General features: G+C 31.8%; 1 protein-coding gene and 1 long non-coding RNA gene across 4 annotated transcripts in view; one reads left to right on the top strand and one right to left on the bottom strand.

Moving 5' to 3' along the window:
- The window catches only part of PHIP (PHIP subunit of CUL4-Ring ligase complex), a 122,910-nt gene that overhangs the window by 86,297 nt on the left and 23,478 nt on the right, over positions 1-13,135 (top strand). For all 3 annotated transcript variants that reach the window (XM_072965524.1, XM_072965523.1, XM_072965522.1), the window contains exons 23-30: positions 706-937; positions 3,566-3,685; positions 5,285-5,392; positions 5,962-6,086; positions 6,216-6,298; positions 9,821-9,932; positions 10,113-10,174; positions 12,322-12,477. In XM_072965524.1, coding sequence (XP_072821625.1) covers positions 706-937; positions 3,566-3,685; positions 5,285-5,392; positions 5,962-6,086; positions 6,216-6,298; positions 9,821-9,932; positions 10,113-10,174; positions 12,322-12,477 — 998 coding nt within the window. The remainder of the gene's footprint in view (positions 1-705; positions 938-3,565; positions 3,686-5,284; positions 5,393-5,961; positions 6,087-6,215; positions 6,299-9,820; positions 9,933-10,112; positions 10,175-12,321; positions 12,478-13,135) is intronic.
- The window catches only part of LOC140697638 (uncharacterized), a 28,639-nt gene continuing 27,835 nt past the window's right edge, over positions 12,332-13,135 (bottom strand). The window contains exons 2-3 of the long non-coding RNA XR_012074791.1: positions 13,046-13,079; positions 12,332-12,419 (exon numbers count right to left, since the gene is read on the bottom strand). This is a non-coding gene — a long non-coding RNA (uncharacterized lncRNA). The remainder of the gene's footprint in view (positions 12,420-13,045; positions 13,080-13,135) is intronic.

Here is a 13,135-nt window from a genome sequence, read left to right as displayed (position 1 = left end):
GTCTGTTGAAGGTAAACTGAAAAGAAATGGCAAACATAATTGGTAGTGATCCATAAAATAGTAAGACCTGTATTTTTCTGAATCATCATGCAGTGAAGCATAAGATATACCTAGGGTGTATGTAGATGCTCAGTGAAGTTTACAAGCATGATCTTCTCCCTGGGCAGGAACACTTCTGACTCTGCCAGTTCAATATCTACCTGCTGCTGAAAGCATGAATGCTATACCGGGGGAGTTCCCCCTGTAAAGAGCTCTCACCACCCCTCAAAAAAGGAAACCCTGTGCTTCTTTCTCAGTGTTGATAACTTCCTGTGCTATCCAGGGCTATCTTTCTACTCTTGCTGGAATTGAGGAAAGTGACCCTCTGCTTCTTATTTTTGCATAACCCACAATATTTTGAACATACTCTGACTCAAAAATCTGTATTTTTCTTAAAATCATAGATGACACTAAATTCATTGTTTAATTACAGCTGCGACCTTATTTATCTTAAAATTTTTTGGAAGTATTTAAGTAAGTTAAGCCTATAGGGTTTTAAGAAATTGTTTAGAAGATGATGAGTTAGAAGTTAGGAAATATTTTTAGTTCATCTAGTGTATACTCTTTTGTCATTACTTTTTATTATGATTTTTCTTTATATTTTCGTAAGTCAGAGTTTTTAAGTATATATTGTCTGTGTATTTTTAAATCCCTCTTTCCTTCTAGTGACTACTCCAGTGATTATTCTGACTGGACAGCAGATGCAGGAATTAATCTGCAGCCGCCAAAGAAAATTCCTAAGCATAAAACCAAGAAAGCAGAGAGTAGTTCAGATGAAGAAGAAGAATCTGAAAAACAGAAGCAAAAACAGATTAAAAAGGAAAGAAAAAAAGGAAATGAAGAAAAAGATGGACCAGTATCACCAAAGAAAAAGAAGCCCAAAGAAAGAAAACAAAAGGTTGATATATACAGATATATGAATGTAAAAATAAATGTTTTCTAAGAAAACAAAGCACTCATTTTGGAAGTGTAGTTGATCAACATAAACGTTGTTCAGGTGTATCAGCAAGTAGTAATAGAAAAAAACTTAAAAGTACATGGTTTTAAAATAAAATATATTAAGATATGTTTACTCAAGTTTTTTAATGTTTAGCTTGTGAGAATATTTACTTGTAGCATCATATTCTGAATATCGAGCATTTAATCTTATAACATGAGCAGATTTTTCTTGACAATTTAATGGGATTTATTTATTTATGTAGAAAATAATGCTACAAAACGTAAAGTTTATTGGTTTTTTCATTGCCTTTAGCTTTTAGCCATCCTTATTAACTATTATTGCTGAAAATAAATGGAAAGAATTGGGAAACATGACCTGGAATAAGAATGGCAGATAAGAATCTTAAGTAGGATGCTACTGTAGTAACAGGCCTTCATTAATTTACAGAGCATTTGAGCCATTGTAGATAGTCCTTAGGTCAGTAGTATTGGTTTGATTACTACATACTTTTTCTGTGGATTATTTGAGACAGATTAGAGAAAGCAAGAGATGAATGTTATAGAAATAAGATCTGTTAGCTCTAACGGAGTTGGCATTCTTTAAAAACAAGAGCTACTTAACTTTTGCTCTGAAGTAAATGAAATACAGGGGATATGTTTTCTATCCCCCAAAAGACTAAGTTAGAAGCATGTTTGTTTAAACAAATGGAAGATTTTGTTTAACCTTTGCCATTTTTAGAATTAAATAGAAGTTGTTATTTATAGAATTAAATACTAGGGAGACTGTAGGGTCTTTATCTTCAGAGAGCTTTGAAAAGTTTTAAAAATACATGTCTTAAGTTTATTTTACTTGTATCAGTTGAGCTCTTGTTTGTTTCAGCTTTATAATTATGAATTACTTTAATTTGAATATCATAGCCTACCATCCTTTTTGTCACTTCCTTTGCTTTTGTCTGGGGAATATTTACCAAAGAAGAATACCACACATTAGCGCACAATATTTCTCTTCTTCCTCATCAGTGATGATAAATGTAGGCTGACCCATTATTTTATATAGTAGACAAATTAAAGAACATTGATTTCGCTTTGTATCTGGCTAATGAGGTAAAATTTTTTTTTCATCTCTGGGCACTTTTGATGAACTTCTGAAGTTTGCAGTGTTACATTACATAATCTTTTCGTACCAAGACTACAGTTTACTTCACCTGGTCACTTTTTATTTGATAATTTTCCATAAACTAATACCTCAGGCTCCTTCATATAGTACCACATTTGTATCCACTGTTACTGTTTGGCGTATTTTAATTTCACTGTTCTGCTTGAAATATTACAACAGGGTCTGCCTGCCACTAAATTCATATGGGACAGATCTTAAATAGCATAAAGTTAGGATATTACAAGCTACTCATTTTAATTTGAGTTTTGTTCACATGGTTTGTTTTTAGCCTATCAGTGAATCCAACAGTAGATAGAATTGTTTTTATGCCTTAGTTTTCTTATCTCAAGTAAGCACTGTAAACACTGTATTTCCCTTCTCATGCATAGTGTTACAGAGCCAGAAAGTAACTGAAATATCGTTGATGTTTATTGCATCTATGAAAAAATGGAAATATTTTCCATATGATTAGTTCTGTTTGAATTAATTAAATAAAATAAAAAGTAAGGCACATATAGAAAATGCTTATTGAAAAACAATTCTTCAGAGATATAGTAAAGTTATCTCAGATAGTATCTGATATATATCTCTTATGCTGTTAGGAGCTCTGGAAACCAGGCAGTGAATTTTTATCTAATGTTTACAGTTTATAAAGTAGTACAATGGATAAAAAGAAGTATAAGGCATAGTACTTATTCCAGAAAACAATGTGATGAACAAGTTGTTTGAATCCCCTAAAAATAGGAGAAAAAAGTCACATGATATAATATGTTTAATTGGCAAATTACTTTTAAAGATAATAACTCAGGAATCAAATGGGGGACATCTTATCTTAGAGTTTCACATACATCTTCCAGAAGAAATAAGATTTGAGGTGGGCCTGGAAGAATTTCCATGGATAGAAAGGAAAAGTTAATTACCTATATCTCCAAAATTACAAAATCTCAATTCATGAGACTAGAAATTTAGAGAAACATCAGTGCATTTTATTTCCTAAGTGGTTGTAAGTAAGAACTAAGTGACAGAGATCTAATTTAACTAAAAATTCTAGGTTCCTCAATTATTAGGAATAAGATTCATTATTATAATGATTCTTGGCTATGCCACAGTCTTACAGTATAAGTATGATTATTTCTCTTTAATATTTAACTTAACTTGGCTTCATGTAAAGTTGTTAGCTATCCCAGTTGATATTCTGGGAAGAAATACTTGCCTAGTGTAATTAATAGTTCATATCAAGGCTGGAATTATTAGACTTTTTTTTTTAAGTCAAAGGAAACCTTTTTCAAACACTTTAGCTGAAAACCTCAATGTATATAAGGCTGATGAAATCTGTGAATCTCAGTCTGATGTGCTCATATAACAACAATAGCTACTTACTAACTATTTGTAGATAAAATAATAATACTTCATATTGTTCTAAACTCTTAGAGATTGGCTGTAGGAGAACTGACAGAAAATGGTTTGACATTAGAAGAATGGTTACCTTCAACATGGATTACAGATACTATTCCCCGAAGATGTCCATTTGTGCCACAGATGGGTGATGAGGTACTTTTAAACTTTTAAAAAACATCCTTTGTTCTATTGATGCAACTTTATATAATTTTTGTAGCTTTTGAAACAGAACTCTAGAAAATTACAGCAGTTTTATGAAGTATTTCATGTCTGTAGCTATGAATGAAAAAGGTAAAATTAGGAAGAAAGCTTTAATGATAATCTTTTAGGAGGCTACTGTAAATATTGCAGTAGTAAATTAAGTATTGTAAGAAAATAGAAATTTTGTTGATATTTTAAAACTTAATATGTACTTTTTAATAAGAGGATTTTATTGCCAGTTTTCTTTGCCTAGATTAAAATATATTTATATGATAAAGGAAAAATAAAATTCAGCATTTTGTTTAGTTTTATTTCATAAAAGTATTTCATTTAACTAACTGATATTCATAATTTATTTCTTAGATCTTTAAAAAAAATCTATTATCTTAGAAACATTTCATTTTTAAGAAAATATGATTGGCCACCATTTTGAATTATGTTCTTGTGAATTTGAAATGAAATTTTTGTGTGATATTAGACCAAAATTTTCCAACCAGGGGTTCATATCTCCCTATTTTGTGCATAAATGTTAAGAGGCAGGGTTATCTGGTATCCAAATGATTTGTAGTAATAAATTAGGAATTAAAATAGGGGCTTCCATAACAAATAAATCATTGAGAGATCCTACTGCCTAAGAAGACTTGAAAAGCACGAAGCGCTACCACACTGTTGTAATGTAGAATAGTAATAGCACCTAACAGACCCTGCATCATCAAGAAGATGCTTAATTAAATTATATTTAATATATTATTTCAAGATGACCAGAAAGTATGTAATTCTTGGTTGAATAATCCCATTTCAAAATGTTTCTGTTGTCTTTTTAATTGTTGGTGCTTAAACAGGTAAGTCCTCATTATTCAGCACCTATACTTCATATGAAATTCCAGGCAACTGGGGCAGTAATAATATTAATGAATAGAATGAATGTGTATAGGCTAGTGGATATCCCAGAATGTTGCTAAAAACTTAATAGCAGTTTTTGAGGCTTTAGTAACATTTTTAACAAGCTTAGCAATTTTTCAATTGTGGGAAGAACACTTGGTGTCAGACTACTGTGTTCAGTTAGCCGTTCTGCAGGATGGTAGTCAGAAGTCACTTAAATTTGACCTTCATAAAATAAGGATAAATACATGCCTTGCTCTCTTTATAAGAATAAAATGAATGTGAAAATGTATTTTTCGTTTTACAGTTTTCTGCATATGTATGAACAGTTGCCACAAAAGTAGGTGAACAATAAGCTAAACGACTCCTAGTTACAGCTTACTTTATTATGCAACATATACTAACTTATTTTGAACTCAGAAATAAAATAGTGAAACTGAAAAGCCAAAAAACTACTTAACTTAAGCTCTTAATGTTATTTAGAACATTTCAGTTATGATTAAGTGACAGTAGCACAACTTGAGGAAAAGAGGAGAAAAATATCGTAATATTAGAATTTCTTTTAGTTTAAAGGACATTAAATTCTCTGCATGTTTAGCTGATACTTTGCATCTTGGGTTAAAGGAAACACATTCAGGTTTTTAAATTGTGACTTTATTTACTTTTTAGGTTTATTATTTCCGACAAGGACATGAAGCATATGTTGAAATGGCCCGGAAAAATAAAATTTATAGTATCAATCCCAAAAAACAACCATGGCATAAAATGGAACTACGGGTATGGTGTTTATAACTTAATAGCCCAAAAAGATGCGATTATGGAAAAAATTGCATTGACTGTTACTATTTTCAGTATAAGAAACTATATCATGAAAATACTTTTTTTAAATTAAAACAATTCTGGGGAGTAAAAGGTGTTTAATTTTCAAAGAAACATAAGATTGACTGAATTTGTATGTTCCAGTAGTTTATGAGCTTGGTACAAAATGTAATTACAGTGATAGTTGGACTACATTAATGTCTAAGGCAAACTTCATCTTTGTAAATTAAAAGTATCTAGATTTATCAGCAGTCGTTTAAAATTATTTACAAGTCTTTGGAACTGTTTGGGAAAATTCTTATTTCAGTGAAGTTTTCCTTTTTCTTGTTTTCTCTTCATTTGATTGAGATGTAACTTGCATATTGTAAAGTGCAAAGATCTTAAGTACACAGCTCAATGGATTTTTACACATACACACAGAGTAATAATCACCTAGATCAAAATTTAAGTGGAGAAATGTCTTTGTTATGTTTAGCAGTTTGAGATTTATTTTGTGAAGGTGGTTTTTTATTTTGTGTCTTTCTCAGGAACAAGAACTGATGAAAATAGTGGGCATAAAGTATGAAGTGGGATTGCCTACGCTTTGCTGCCTTAAACTTGCTTTTCTAGATCCTGATACTGGTAAACTGACTGGTGGATCATTTACCATGAAGTAAGGACTGTTGAAAGGCAGTGGTTTCTTAGTATTGTAGATTGTTCTTCAAGAATTAGATAAATTTGAATGTCTTTTAGATAATCTGTAGGTATGTGACCTAATAAGTTTGTTTCTTTTTGTAATTAGGTACCATGATATGCCTGATGTTATAGATTTCCTAGTCTTGAGACAACAGTTTGACGATGCAAAATACAGGCGGTGGAATATAGGTGGGTAACTTATTTAGAAGCCGTAGATGTGGTGTTTGTTTAATAAGTGATTTGCTGTTTTTCATAATTTGGATAAAGATAATCAGAGAAATCTTCTTTCCATCTGTGGGAATGTTACTAGCAAAGCAAGGTATTGTGTCAGGAATTTTTTTGTTTTGTTTTTTTTTTAAAGAATAAAAATACTTTTATTAATCTATGTAGTTGATGCTGAAATTCCAAACATTTTCTCTCTTACATTTTGTAATTGTTATAAGATTGTTTATAGCTATTCCTTTAGCTGTTATATGTGTTAAATTAAATTTTAATCCAAAAATATTAATGACAGAATTCGAACTTGAAACAAAAGAATTATTCCAGTTCAAAATGTTTAATAATTTGGACTGGGATAAAACAAAACTGACATTTTTCTTTCACTGATTAACTCTTTTTAAAATTAAAATTGATATTATAATCAAGACTCATAAAAACCTAAAAATCCTTAAAAGTTTCCAGGCATTTAAAGAGGCATTAATTTCTGTATGTATGGATGCGCTATTCATTAGAATATTTCTTTTAAAAGTTTCAGACAGGGCCACTCTGTCATCTTGGAGTGGAGTGTGGTATCTATATGGCATATTTGATTTGAAAAAGCACATCAGTTGATGTGGCATTTCATCCCTCCTCCCGTTCCATTGAAAGGCACTGGTGTGGTGATGTGTCATTTCTTGTTTGGTCTTGGTAAACTTAGAAATTTACATGTGTGTTTTAAAGAGAAAAGTTAGGGATGTGGGAGTTATCAAAATGTACAGCTGATGTACCATTTCTCTGGAAGCTTTTTGAAAGATGTGTTCCATCAAATAAGGAAGTAAAACCAAGAAAGAAAAAGACATGGAATCTCTGTAGGAAACAGGAAATTTAGAACAAGAAAGAACCAAAAGAATTCCCAAATAACAGTCAGCAGAAGTTTCAGGATAGCATCTGTCTAGCAAGCCTATAAAACAACCAGTCCGGAAGACGTTGTCCTCCAAGAGTGAAATCTTCAGGGAGGAAAAAAAAAGAAACTGATTAATTACCTAATATGTTTGATTTTGTGGGAAATTATATTTTGAAAATTATTTTATAGTTTGAGCTATTAAAGAAGTTGGGAAACTTAATCATAAATTCAAAGAAAACCATAAGAAAATGAAGTGATTATACAAAATTATACAGGAAAGGAATTGTTTGCCATTTGGCTCATTAGTAAACAATATTTATATAGTCATGATAAAGGAAACTGAATATGGATTAAATAAAATACACATACCTTTTATATACAATTATGGGGAGAGAGGCCGATACTTAATGTCTAAAACAGGCAAGTAAAATAATGAGGCTATGTACTCATTATTTAGAAAACTAAATAAATTCAAGAAGAAATAGTTAAAAGTTAAATTTTTTTTCTTGGTTTTGGTTATAAGCCTTTGGTACATATGATTTTTAAGATTATTTATACATGTGTTGCTTGATAAGATAAATTTATCTTTTATTTTTAAGGACATTCATCTGTCAATAAATTGGTAGAACAAATATTAGCCGTCAAAGTCCAGGAATATTCCAGAAGTGAGCTGATAATCTAAGCAAAGAAACATGGCAAGCATTGGACAAATCAAAGAGATATTTCAAGTGGATGTACATGATAGTGTTTTCATTTGAATCTTATAATTCTACCCCCCTCCCCAATTTATAGATTATTATTTCTTCTAAAGTTAGTACTAGCTGATCTTCTACTTCTGAAGTTACATGCATGTACCTAGCAACCGCTGTCTAAAATTACATCAATAATAGTTACTTCAGCCTGCACTCAGAAATGTTTGTTTACTCTAAATGGTAGACTCTGTTCCTTGTTTAACTTCATTGTCATTATCCTACATATAGTTCATTGTGGTTCGGCTCACATAATCCAGTTCTTCCTCTTTAGCATAATGCTGTCATTATGTAGAATCGTAAGAAATAACTCTGTGAAACTCATCACTATGTTTACTGTAAGGTTGCGGTGATGTCAGTAATACTGTTTATTAAATTATATGCATCTGAGGAGCAATTATGGACTCTCAGTCTAGTAGCAGATCATATTTTCCTCTTAACATTGGCTGTTAGAATGTTTGAATTTGAATCTAAATTTGGATCTCAGTGCATACCCACTCAAAATATATATATAAGTCAGCAACATGCATGTGTGTTCTATTAACTTAGCCTGGCTCCAGCTTTCTTTTTTGTCATTAAATTTCTTCTTTTTATTTTTTTAAATAAATTTTATGCCATACAGTTAGCCCTCCATATCCATGGGTTCTACATCTGTAGATTCAGCTAACCCTGGATCAGAAATATTTTGGGGGGGAAAATTCCAAAAGTTCCAAAAAGCAGAACTTGAATTTGTCTTGTGGTGGCCAACTATTTACATAGTATTTACAGCTGTTTCCATAGCAGTGACATTGTATTAGGTATTACAGATAATCTAGAGATGATTCAGAGTACATAGGAAGAAGGGCATAGGTTTTATATATATGCAAATACACATCATTTTATATATGGAAATTGAGCATCCACAGATTATGGTATCTGCAGGAATCCAGTCCCACAGATACTGAGGGACTGTATGTCTTTATAAATTTTTTAGCCCCTTTTGGTAAAAAATGAGAACATAAACACTTTTTCTTTATGGATTTGAAAATGAAACTGATTCAGATGAAATTAATTTGTTTAAAGTCCCTTGGGGAACTTATTTGAACTCAAGATTTTTAGACCCTAATCTGCACTTGCCAGGAGGAAATCACTAAGTACTATGAAAGCCAAGAAAGGGGAAAACATGGCGAAAAAAGGAAGGAAGTCGTTTACAGTTTTCATATGACATGAAGGGAAGCTGAGAAGATAGCTTATTAGGGTCTTTGAGGAAAACAGTTTCAGTAATAGGACAGTAGCTGAATGCGACTGGGTAAGGAAAGGGATATAAGGATTGCTGTCTGTTTTATAAAAATTCGTTGTTTTTGTTTCTGTAGGAAAGGGAAAGTGAGTGTATAGATGAGTAAGTTAAGGGTGATTTTGAGATGAAGGCAGGTAGGATTTTTTTGTTCTATTTTTAGACTGGAATCTTAATTGCTACAGAAATAAGAAATTCAAGATAGACTGTAGATATTTGTTGAAAAGAAATTGTCTAACTGTATTTTGATTTGAATGAAGAATTTGGGCATAATCTTAATGATGAATTTAAAATGCTAGATTGGTGAAAATGCTTAATAGTGAATTTCTCCTTACCCTAATAAAATGTAAAAAATGATACTGAAAAAAGTGATGTCACACTTCAGGTATGTTTATTAAGTAACTTTTTCTTCAGTATTGCTGGTTTTATTTATTTACTTGTTTATTTTGGAGTGTACAGGACATTTTTCATATGTCTTCTGAAATCATGCAGGCAGCTTAAATACCTGAAAGGTGTACTTTGGGAAGAAGGAGCACAAGAGCAGCATTTCATTGCAGAGTAATAAGGTGGCTTTTATTCTTGTCCAGGTGACCGCTTCAGATCAGTCATAGATGATGCCTGGTGGTTTGGAACAATTGAAAGCCAGGAACCTCTTCAGCCTGAGTACCCTGATAGTTTGTTTCAGTGTTATAATGTTTGGTAAGGAAGTATTGTATTTTGGTTCAGCCTGACTTGCTTTGAATGTTTTCCCCATCTATTAATAAAATGATGAAGATACTGCTTTTAAACACTGAAGTAATTATTTTTACAGTGTGATTTCATAAAAATTGCAGTACAATATTTAGATTTTTTTGATATAAAGATTTTCCTTCCTTTAAGCTGGGACAATGGAGATACAGAAAAGATGAGTCCTTGGGATATGGAGCTTATACCTAATAATGGTAAGTGTATGTTAGGCTTTTTGTGTCTGTATTACAGAATTCATTTCTTAAATAAAAATCTACTTTGCTGATAACTTGCAGCTACAAAGATTTCTTAATGAAGACAAAGTAGAAAATACTCACTCTGCAAATATTTATTACACACCTATTATTGACCCTAGAGGTAGGGGACAGCGAACAAGATAGACATAATCCTTACCCCACTTAGAATTTGTAGTTTAACAGGGAAGATTAAAATTAATTACAGCAAAATACAATACTCTTTTGTAATTACATCCACTCTGGAAGATAAGCACTTGGGAGCAAAGATATTTTTGTAACTCCAGCAGAATACTTAGAGTACATTATAATACTGAGAGTTAAGGTTTTTGAGTGAGACATCAGTTCATATCCGGAGCTCTGCTGTCTTCTATCTGTGTCAGCTTGGCAAGTTCCTTTAAGTCTCAAAACTGCAGATTCTTAGGATTCAGCCTTTGAAATTATATAAACTAATACTTTCCTTACAGGGTTGCCATGAGGATTAAATTATACATGTAAAGTGCTTATTATAGAGCCTGACACATGTAAGGGCTCAATGAGTAGGTAATTACAATTACCAATAATAATAGTAGTAAATAACAACAACAACAACTGTCCTTTTGCAAACGGTCTGACACATTGCCTTAGGATTTGGGAGTTAGCCTTAGGCAGTGAGTATGACATTTTCCTCAAACTGAGAAAAGGCCAGTGTGACTGAAGCCTAGAGATTGCATTTTCTTTCTGTTTCATTGCCCATTTTTGTTTTAATTAAAAAAAATACAACACACACAAGTGTATATGCCTTAAGAGTTTTTTGTTTTAATATACCAGACTAAAAAGGGTGGGGGATATGATGACTTACACAAATTATCTTTATTATTATTATTCTGTATTCTGTATTGTTTGGGGTTTTTTTAACAATGTGTTACTTTTACTGTCAGATAAGAATAAAGATTTTAAAAAACAAAAGGAAAAAAATCTAACTTGTAACATAGTAGAAATAGTCGTTTATAAATGGAATTGCTCGCTGGTTATTGTATTCTAAAAAGTCAGAGAAAAGATAATTTGGAAAACCTGGTAAACCTTAGAAATGAGAAAATAGTCATGCTGATATTGTCCAAGGCTAGTTCTTTCTAGAAATTATCACTTTGAAATACCAATAATGTATTTTTCATCTCATTGCTAAATTAGAGCTGTTTAAAACTATAAAATATCTTAATCAACTTATCTTTTCTGGTTTTGCTTCTCTCCTTTGTGAAGATTTGAATTTGAAGTCACATCAGACCGTTGTGACTATGAGAGAAGTGAAGCTAATTGGAGTTGTAATGCCTGGAAGTGATTTCTTGAAATGAATTAGTGACAGTAATACAGTACTTATTTCCTAACTAAATATATCACTGTATGGAGGGGGTGATTTTTGTTGTTTTTTTCTGTTTGGATACACATAAATACACACTACACACTCATAGAGTTTAGTTACATTTGGAGAGGAGGAAGAATTTTGTAAACAAATTTCATATTTCCAAATGTTTCTCTTATGAAGTCTAGTTCAAAGAAAAAAATTGCTTGGCAGATTTGTAGATTTTGTCACCAGTACCCTCTAATGATTCTCCTAAGATTCAGGCAGAAAGCATACCTTCATCATTTAAGAGCATCATGCATAAGAACTGTCTGTCAGTATGCATAGTTCTCTGTTCCTACACTTTAAAAAACTGAGGCTTTGACTGAAGTATTTCTGAAAAATACCAGTTTTGTTCAGTTTCACCTGGTGTGTTTTATCAAAGTAAATATGGAGATTATATTATGAAATGACAGAGAACTTTTAAATTTGTATCATTTTATAGAAATACTTTTTTCTTCACCTGTAACTAATAATAGAGCAAGTTGTCAGGTATAATTTTGGAGAAGTAATTATATGCTCATCTAGGGGATTATTTATGAAATTAATGTTTTAAAGAATAAATGTTATTGACCCTTGAACATACTTACCTTTAATGAAAATAAAGTATATATGTATCAAACCTTTACAAAATTATACTTTAATTTTATGACAGTATTAACTCTACTAACCTAAATAGTAAATTACCACATATTTTCAGTAAATCTGCTTTTCTTTCTCTGCATTTCAGCTGTGTTTCCTGAAGAACTAGGTACCAGTGTTCCGTTAACTGATCTTGAATGCAGATCATTGATCTATAAGCCTCTTGATGGAGAATGGGGCTCCAATCTGAGGGATGAAGAATGTGAAAGAATTGTTACAGGAATAAACCAGTTGATGACACTAGGTAAATAATAATAGTAACACATTAATACAGTTAGAAAATTTGCCAGAAAGCAAAGGAAAGGAAAAAGGCTATTATTTAATGAAGCAATTTTTTTCCCCATGATATCATCAGTCAGTGGTTTTCAGATTTTTTTAGTGGACTTTTTTTTTTTTTTTTAATGAGATCCTCCACAGAACTCAAATATCTAAAATATTTACAAATGGGGTTGCTCCAGGTGAATTTCAGAGTGAGGGCTCTCAGAAGTGCCAGGGGATACTGCTGAAAAATCTAGATCCACCAAACCTAATTAAAAAACCCCTGACATATTCCAGCTGTATTCCAGCTGACGTAATGTGAATTGGAAGAGGAGAGCTGAAAGCTGAATTATAATTGTACAGGTAGCTATACCAGTTTTCCTCTTAACTTGATGTGCATATACACAACAGAATAATTGTAAAAGGAAGGGAGAGGATATAGGAACCGCTTTTACTTCATTTAAAGAAAAAAAAGGACATTGACTACAAAACTTGATTATCTTAACTGTGGGCTTGCAAAGGACCTGTAAACTCACGTGGCGGTTTATACTAACCTACTCTTTCAGTAAGGAATCAGCTTCAGAGAGTCTAGGAGAGAAATTAACATGAGTAAGAGCTGAAGGCATTGGAGACACGTATTGAAC

The sequence above is a fragment of the Vicugna pacos genome, chromosome 8, assembly GCF_048564905.1.
Source record: "Vicugna pacos chromosome 8, VicPac4, whole genome shotgun sequence".
NCBI lineage: Eukaryota > Metazoa > Chordata > Mammalia > Artiodactyla > Camelidae > Vicugna > Vicugna pacos.
The sequence above is the reverse complement of the archived record's forward strand: the minus strand, read 5'-3'. Positions and strand labels throughout refer to the sequence as shown.